This window comes from Crocuta crocuta, unplaced genomic scaffold (assembly GCF_008692635.1).
Source record: "Crocuta crocuta isolate KB4526 unplaced genomic scaffold, BGI_CrCroc_1.0 scaffold73, whole genome shotgun sequence".
NCBI lineage: Eukaryota > Metazoa > Chordata > Mammalia > Carnivora > Hyaenidae > Crocuta > Crocuta crocuta.
Window position 1 is genome coordinate 6,468,589 of NW_027529443.1, and position 9,041 is coordinate 6,477,629.

At 49.8% G+C, this 9,041-nt stretch overlaps 1 protein-coding gene across 2 annotated transcripts in view; it reads right to left on the minus strand.

The window, feature by feature from the left end:
- The window catches only part of EEF2K (eukaryotic elongation factor 2 kinase), a 72,192-nt gene that overhangs the window by 21,247 nt on the left and 41,904 nt on the right, over positions 1-9,041 (minus strand). For both annotated transcript variants that reach the window (XM_077760515.1, XM_077760514.1), the window contains exons 4-7: positions 6,388-6,448; positions 4,523-4,560; positions 3,983-4,154; positions 222-371 (exon numbers count right to left, since the gene is read on the minus strand). In XM_077760515.1, coding sequence (XP_077616641.1) covers positions 222-371; positions 3,983-4,154; positions 4,523-4,560; positions 6,388-6,448 — 421 coding nt within the window. The remainder of the gene's footprint in view (positions 1-221; positions 372-3,982; positions 4,155-4,522; positions 4,561-6,387; positions 6,449-9,041) is intronic.

Here is a 9,041-nt window from a genome sequence, read left to right on the forward strand (position 1 = left end):
AATAAATAAATAAATAATAAACATTAAAAAAAAAAGAGGTTGAATAGAGGAACAGATAAAGGAAGGAGCCCTGTTTAATTCTGCAGGGACAGAAGCTGGCTGGCGTGTCTCATTAGAAGCTACTTCGAGGTACTCCATGGGTACTTCGAGGTACCCTCATGGAGGGCCCTCTGAGAGTGAGACCTCATACCCACGGGGACCCTCTCCTCCAGGGGCCTCACCTGTGGTGTCAGGCGCATGTTGTCATCACGGACAAAGCCCGAGTTGGAGTTGTACTTGATGTACTTGCCCTCGATATAGTGCTCCAGGTGGAAGAGAGGCTTGCCCGGTCGGTCCTTTAGCTCCACCACGCACATCTGCATGATGTCCACCTGGTGGGAGGGCAACAGGTTAGGCAGGAGCCGGGCGGCACTCACCTCCAACGCAGAGCGCTTGGGAGGGGCCGCTGGCCTGGGCTCCAATCCTGGCTCCGTCATTTAACAGCTCTCTGTAAGCCAAGTGTCCCCAGAATCCACTCTCCTCTTTTCTTTTGAGAATGAAAACCCCTATGATGGCTTAACTGCGTCTCCCCAGAATTTATATTTTCAAATCCTAACCCTCAAAGGTCGACGGTATTCAGTGGGGCCTTTCGGGAGGGGGATTAGGTCATGAGTGAGAAGCCTTCATGAATGGGATTGGTGTCCTGATAAAAATGCTCCTTTGCTACTTCCGCCATGTGAGGACATAGCAAGAAGGCACCGGCTAAGAACCAGAAGAGAACATCACCAGAATGTGACCAGGCTAGTGCCTTGGTTTTGGACTTCCCAGTCTCCAAAATTGTAAGCAATAAATTTCTGTCGTTTATAAATTGCCCAGTCTGGGGATGCCTGAGCGGCTCAGTCAGTTGAGCATCCTCAGTTTCAGCTCAGGTCATGATCTCGTGGTTTGTGGGATCAAGCCCTATGTCAGGCTCCATGCTGGCAGTGTGGAGCCTACTTAGACTTTCTCTCCCTCTCTCTCTGCTCCTCCTCTGCTCATGCTCTCTCAAAATAAATAAATAATTTTTTTTCAAAAAGTTTTGTTAGAGCAGCCCAAAGGGACTAAAACAGCCCCCATCTGAATTCTAACACAATGGACAGCCATCCAGGAGGAATAACATCACCTGGCTTCCCTTGCAGCTAGGTGTGGCCATGTGACCAAACCCAGCCAATGGGAACTGAGCAGCAGCGATGATGTCATCCCAGCCTGCCCCTCCTCCTCTGGCCTTCTTGAGGCTATAGAGTGGACATCCCCAGTGAGACCGATCTGGCCATGTACTCCAGGGCCACACCCCAAGGTAAGGAGGAAGAACAAGACAGAAGGAACCAGGCTTCTGGATGACTTAAAGAAGTGAAGCACCAGCCCACCCTGAGCACCCCAACAAAGTGGGACTGTCAGATGAGAGAGAAAGAAACCATTTTGCCTTACCACACATTTGTGGGTCTGAATACTAAGCAACTTAGCAGGTGCCTTACACTAATACTGTGAATGTGGGCAACTTAGTTCACCAACTGTGCTTCAGTTTCTCACCTGCGGAACGGGCATCTCACTCTTAGTATGAGGATAAAATCTGCTGATACATGAAAGAGTCTGTCAACATTTGCTGATGTTATTATTACCAGTAGACACAACTCTAGAGCAATAAACCACAAAACTATAACCAGTGGTTCTCTCCCTGCAACAGGGAATTATGGGGAACATTTCTTGCTGAATTTCTTTTACCAAGCACATGTTTAATATGGAGAAGGAAATGTGTAAGTCCTGTGAATGGTTTATAAAGCAGGGTTGGTAACACCTGAGACGCTGACTCCCCATGGTGCCCCATCCCCCTCAATGACACCCACCATAGAAGGGTCCAGGTCTGGGTTTCCCAAGAAAACAACCATCCAAGGAACCATTTGGTTGAGTCTCTAGACAGACAGACAACAGCTGCAGACGCTGAAGAGGCCCTGAGCTGAGAGTTGCCCCAAACTTGACCTCAGTTCTGAGAACTAGCCGAAGGGGAAGGAGCAGCCGGTTCTCAGAGGTTCTCACCCCAAATGCTGGCTCCACCTTACAAGGAAGTCTATGGTGAGGCCACCTGCTTGGCCAGTGGGCTCACTACAAGGATGCAGCCAGGAGAGGACAGCCAGTTACTTCTCAAACAACTACATCCCTCTCCCCTCATCAATTCAACCAACCACTTTGTTTAGTGACAACCTAGGGACTGTGACACAGAGTAAATAAGACAGATAAAATCCCTGTCCTTGGGGGAGAGAGGCAACCAAAATATTAACTACAGGACCCAGATTCTTTCAGGTGGTACTAACCGCTCCCAATGAAAGAAACCGGAACAAACTGATGTGACAAGGGGAGACAGCAGAGGAAGGGCTACTTCATTCAGGATGGTCTGGGGTGGCCTCACTGAGCAGGTGACATATGAGCTGAGACTTGAACTAGGAGAAGGAGCTTGTCATGCAAGGATGCAGGCTGGGGCACAGTCAGGGCAAAGGTCCTGAGGCAGGAACAAGCTTAGGGAGGGAAAAAAGGAGGTCAGGATCGCATGCAGCAAGGTGGTCACAGCCTCCGTGGGTGGGGACTATGGCTTCTTGTGTCAACCCCAAGTGCACCTAATCAAGGGCCCTGCAAACAGCAGGAACTCAATAAATTCTGCTGGATTCTTGGAAGTGCAGTTCTCCCAAAGCACCCAGGAGATAGTGTCTTGTGTCTAGGTGTTCAAGCAGAGGGAGAGCTGAGCTGTGAATTAGGCAGGGCAGAGGCATGGAGTGCTATTTCCTCAAATGCCCACAGGCAACAGGACATTCTGCTAGGCCTGGGGTCACTGAACAGCCTGAGGGCTCATGTGAAGAAGCCAACTGGGCAGGGGCTCGGAAAGCCTGGATGTGAGCCCTGGTTCCTTTCTTGCCTGTTTCGCGCAGGTCACTTAACCCCTTTGAGCCTGGGGCTCCCCAGGGGCAGACATGCTATCCATTCTCCCCTCCTGCTTTTTCTTAGGAGCCACCAATCTCGGTCTACGTAGTCTAGGGAAAGGACCCACATTCCTGTCTCTAAGGGTGAGCACATGGCTCATGCCTCCCTAATCTGCATATTCCCTTCCCTGACCACTGTGAATTGGCTCAGCAATAGGCGCCTGACCCAATGAGAGCCAATGAAACCCAGTTCTGAGACTTAGTGGAACTTCTGGGAAAACAAGTGTTGTCATATCCCACCAAGGTTTCTGAGAAGACGGAAAGTGAGCCTGCAGCTGCTAGTGGCCGACACACCACTACAGAGAAGCTGCCTGTGAGTGATGCCATACAGAAGAACACCAAGGCTAGGGATGGGGGGAGATTCTCAATATCCTACTGGGTCCTGGATCTAGCCATACCTGTAGCCAGCCCTATTTCTCAGTTATATAAAGCCAAAAATTCCTTTTTTGGATTAAGCCCATTTGAGTGGGTTTCTAACGTTTACAAACAAAAAACCTGACTAACAGATCCCATTTGTAAATGGAATAAAAGCATTTTAATCTCAAACAACCTCCAAGCTCTGTTTTCAGGAATAAATGACTCTGCATATAGTGGTACTTGGCCCATCATGCTCAATAAATGATGATCGTTATTAGCTACTGTTAAAACCATGAAGTGAGGGGCACCTGGGTGGCTCAGTCAGTTGAGCATCCGACTTCGGTTCAGGTCATGATCTCACAGTTCGTGAGTTTGAGCCTCACGACGGGCTCTGCACTGACAGCTCCGAGCCTGGAGCCTGCTTCGGATTCTGTGTCTCCCTCTCTCTCTGCCCCTCCCCTACTCATGCTCTGTCTCTATCTCTCTCTCAAAAATAAACATTAAAAAAAATTTAAAAAACAAAACAAATCAACAACAACAACAAAGCCATGAAGGGAACCTGTGACGGGTACCACTGTTGCCCTGGTCTCCAGTCCCTGTCCCCAGCTGCCTTGTGTGGGAAGGTGGCAGTCACATACCTGCTTGGGGGGCTTGTGCCGATTATACTCCTCTCCCCAGAGCTTGGCCTCCATCTGTAGACGCACATCCTCGAAGTAGACGTCCCTGTCCACGGACTCGATGTAGCGCTTTGCCACATAGTTGGAGGCCCCCTTCCATTGCTGGGTGTGCAGGAAGTTGGAGAGCTTCTTCCTGGGGGGAAAGGCAGCAGAGAGCCTACCTGGGCACCTGGGTGCACCGGAGACCCAGCCTAACTCACAGCACCCTTCTAAGAGCTGGGAAGGGGACTAAGGGACATTGTTAAAGGTCTCTTATCCCGTATCTTTTGACCCCCACAAACACCAGAGCAGAGATTAGTGGGATATTCCACGTTCTCTCTGAGCCCATCCCCATAGCCAGGCTCATCGTGTGGCCCGAGGGAGAGCAGACAGAGAGGCTTGGCCCTACAAAAAGCAGAGGCCACTGTCTCGGTTCCTCAGCCAGAAATGTTGCCTTGCCCCTGCTCTTAGGAGCCTGAGGGGATCCGGGCAGGGCCCCAAGAACCAGGCTGAGTCACTTACGTCCTGAAGCACTCCCTCATAGCTCCACGTCCGAAGGGCTGAAAGACACCACACAGAGGGTTATTAGTTCCCATGCCTCGCCCAGAAGCAATCCTGAGTCAGGAAGAGATTTTTTCCCCTCGGACGTCACCCAGCAAGTGGATGCTTGGACCTCATTTCAATCCTAAAATCCGTGGGCCCTCCCTCCTTCACCCCATCACTAAAGCCCAACTGAACTTGCACCCTGGACACTTCGGGGGTGACAAGGCTACCCTTCCCCAATCCTCACTGAGGGGACGAACCCCCAGGGGATGAAGATGTTATGTGGAGACGGTGCATGTTAAAGGACATCTTTCCAGCCCTGTTCTTCTGTTTTCTGTAACAGGGAAAGAATGGAAACAACCTAAATGTCCATCAACAGTGTGATGGATAAATCAATCGGGTCTACCTCACTGGACCGAATACTACAGAGCAACAAGAATGACTATTTTCTATTGTTCTATTCTACTACTCTATAAAATATAGAGCTAGTCAAAACATGTATGAAGGTCACAGATGAAATGCTGAGCAGAAGAAGCCACACCCAAAAGAATACATCCTGGGGCGCCTGGGTGACTCAGTCAGTTGAGCGTCTGACTTCGGCTCAGGTCATGATCTCATGGTTCATGGGTTCAAGCCCCACGTTGGGCTCTGTGCTGACAGCTAGCTCAGAGCCTGGAGCCTGTTTCAGATTCTGTGTGTGTCTCTCTCTACCCCTCCTCCACTCATCCTCTGTCTGTCTCAAAAATAAATAAGCTGGGGCACCTGGGTGACTCAGTCGGTTAAGCGTCCGACTTCAGCTCAGGTCATGATCTCATGGTTTGTGGGATCAGGCCCCACGTCGGGCTCTGTGCTGACAGCTAGCTCAGAGCCTGGAGCCTGTTTCAGATTCTGTGTCTCCCTCTCTCTCTGACCCTCCCCTGCTCATGCTGTCTCTCTTTCTCAGAAATAAATAAAAAATATTAATAAATAAATAAACTATAAAAAAAATTAAAAAACAAACAAACAAAAGAACACAGCCTGCATGGCTCCATTTATAGGAAATACACAAATAGGCAAAACGAATCCAGGGTGATAGATTCCAAGTGGGTGCTTACCACTGGGGTAAAGGAGTAATTACTGGGGTGCAGGTGGGCTTCAGGGGGCTGCTCGCTACGTGGTGTGTTCACTCCGCAAAACTCATCAAGCTGTACCCTTTCCTGAGTGTGTGATACACTAAAAAAAAGTTTTGCAAAACCATTTTCCTCCTGACAATGCAGGAAGTGCTCTATTTTCTAATCTATTTCTTTCTCCCCCCCCCCCACCAAATGGATGACTGCAAGCCACTGAATCCCTTTCACAGCTTAGGTTTAGGTGGTGATCTGCAATTTTTGAAAACTGATATACATATTTATGGTCAACTGATTTTATACAAGAGTGCCAAGGATCATCTTTTGACATATGATAAATATACAAAACGTCCAGAATAGGTCATTCTATAGACATGAGAGTAGATTAGTGGTTGCCCAGGGCTGGGGGAGCTGAGGGGATAGGGGGCTGGCTGCTGTTGGGTAAGTACAGGGTTTCTTTGGGAGATGGTAAAATGTTCCAGAATGATCGTGGTGATGGTCGGGTAACTCTGTGACTATATTAAAAACCAGTGACCCGTACACTTTAAATGGGTATGTGGCATTGTGTGTGAATTCTATCTCAATAAAACTTTTTAAAAAAGTGAAATAAATACAAAATAATATAAAGAATGTCCCAATGTTAAAACAATGAAGTGAGTATAAAGGGGAGGGAAAAGGAAGTCCGCCCAAGAAGAATCCCCACTCAGCCCTGTTGCCACTGGGCTAGGGACAGCCTACCTGAGACGCCATCTTGATCAGAACTTCATCTTGTAGCCACTCTCCAGTGACAGCATTGTACCTGCAGAGAGAAGCCACCCCAGGGCACAGCGTCCATCACATGATCCTATTACTCACTAGTCTTAGGATCAAGACTCCTTTACCCACAGGCCCAGGCGACCTCCTAGGTTGGGTCTGTGGACACTCTCCCGCTTTCCCAGCCCCCAACCCTCCACCCCCTGCCCACTCTGGTCTCCTTCCCTTTTCTCTGCAAACGTGTCGCCAGGCACTCTGTGCTGTGGGTGGGCTCGGCCCCCATCTGGCCCCCCCACCGGACTGGAACTCTACAAAGGCACGCCCCTGTCTGGTTTCTTCAATGTAGGGCCTGGTGCAGATGGAGCCTTAATAAATGCATGTTGGATAAACTGACGGAATAAATGAATATCTTTATTTTAACCCATCTACACAACAAACGGCGTGTCCCAGGACAGGAAGTGGTAGCGCCCTCGATCTTGCCAACACCTGTGTGAGGCCCAGCCCAGGTAGCTGGGCCTGTGTCCTGGTGCAGGCAGGGGTTGTGTGTGTGTTGGGTGTTGGGGACCCTGCCTCTGAGTCCAGCCGAGGAAGGGGCTGCAGGATGACACCCAAGGCAGAGACGGACAGAGAAGGTTCTGGAACATTTTCATCTCTCCTTTCTCAGGGATCCTCTTTCCCAAAGCAAATCTGCCCCTGGGCCTGGCTGGGCCTCAAACAGATTTGCCTGGTAGAGAACTCCTCAGCTCAGTAAATCCCTAAATTCTAAAACCTCCCCTTAGGGCTGAGGTGTTCTTACTCTAGCAGGGGCCTCCCTGGCCCACCCTTCAGTAGGACACCCTCCAAAATGCTCCCAGCTCGGTGAGAACAGGCTTCTCAGAGCCTGAAACCTCTATGGGGAAAGGCAAGCAGAGGCCTGGCAGGTAAGCTTGCCTGGAGCTGGGGGCAGAGATGCTGGGTGGAGCCGCAACTTACTTGCAACCCGTCCACGGCCAGTACCGTGCTCAATAAATAACAGCATGATTATTACTATTACTCTGTAGAGACCAAGGTAAAGAAAACAGTCTGCTCTCACTTCCAAATAAGACTAAAGACTGAGGGTGCCTGGGTGGCTCAGTCGGGTAAGCATCTGACACTTGATTTCGGCTCTAGTCATGAGCTCACAGTTCGTGAGTTCCAGCCCCACATCAGGTTCTGTGTTGACAGTGTGGGGCCTCCTTGGGATATTCTCTCTCTCTCTCTCTCTCTGCCCCTCCCTGGCTCATTTTCTCTCTCTCTCTCTCAAAAATAAATAAATAGACTTACCAAAAAAAGACTGAAGGCTGAGAGGCACCCAGAAGTTGAGGGAGATGGGAGATATAGGTCACTGGAAGGGTCTCATTTGTCCTTCACAACCATTGACACCATAAAGGTCAGAGATGCTCAAAGTTCACTGAGCATTCACTATCTGTGGGAGGTTTGACTAGATCTCTTCAGCTAAACTCTGCAGCAGCTTTGTGAGATTGGCATAATTATTGTGTGCACTTTCCAGGTGGGGAAACCGAGGCACAAGGAGGCAACCTGCCTGAGCCAGGATCAGACCCAGATCAGTTTCAACTGGAACCTTCTTCTTAATCAGCCTGAGAGAAGAGGACATCTGTCCCAATAAAGGGGTGGCTGCACTAGCAGTCTTTAAAAATCAGGAATAGAGGAGGAAGCCTTCCAGTTTAGAAATTGTGTAGAGATCCAGCCATCAATGCCTGAGCTCCCTCTGCCGGCAGTCACTTCAGTTAGGAAACAGTTTGGCCTGATCCTTGGTCTCCAAGGAGCTCTGGGACACACAGAGCTGGCCCAGCATGTGGGGCCTACGTTCCCAGGGGTCTTCCTGGGTCGCCTAGTGTCCTCAGCCTGGAAGCTATGTGTCACCAACCAGTCACCACACTGGCCTTATAGGCAGGGAGGAACAGAGTCCACATCCTGCCCCACTGGAGCCCCCACAATGCTGGCCTCAGCTGCCAGCACAGCCCCCAGTGCCTGATAGGAGGTGGGCCTCCAGTGCTGGGGAGGGAGGGCATGCCAGGCTCTAAGCCATCTCCTCACAGGGTGGGAGCAGGGACACGATGCGGAAAGACGTAAAGGGCTATGCTGTTCCTGCCTGTCTATGTGGTATGGGATCTAGACACATCAGAATCAGAGCAAAGCTCCCTGGCACACGACGTTCAGAGAGGGGCATATAATCAAAGCCAGGCCAATAGAGTTCCATTATGGAACTTTTGCTTAAAAAATTTTGAGAAAGAAAAGATCCTCTTCTATTGGGTAAAATGAAATCTGAGGCTCTCAGGGAATATCTGTGCCACTGATATGAGTCTATCTGAGGTCAAAGTACAAAGCATCCTTGGAGCATCTGGAACCAGCCATGCCTGAAGTCCACATGTGCGAGCCAAACATCCCCTTCCATGCTTAATGCTGTGAATTGGGTTTCTGTCACCTGCATTTGAAACAGAGTTCTGACGAACTGAAAGACACTGAACTGAGAGTCAGAAGGTTAGCTGGTCACCTGGGTGAGCCTGGGCAAACCTCTATTTCCCCTGGGCTAATTATGGGAACTCAGGGTGTAGGTTTAGAGGATTCAGACTGGAGGGGTCTACAGAGGTCACTGGATG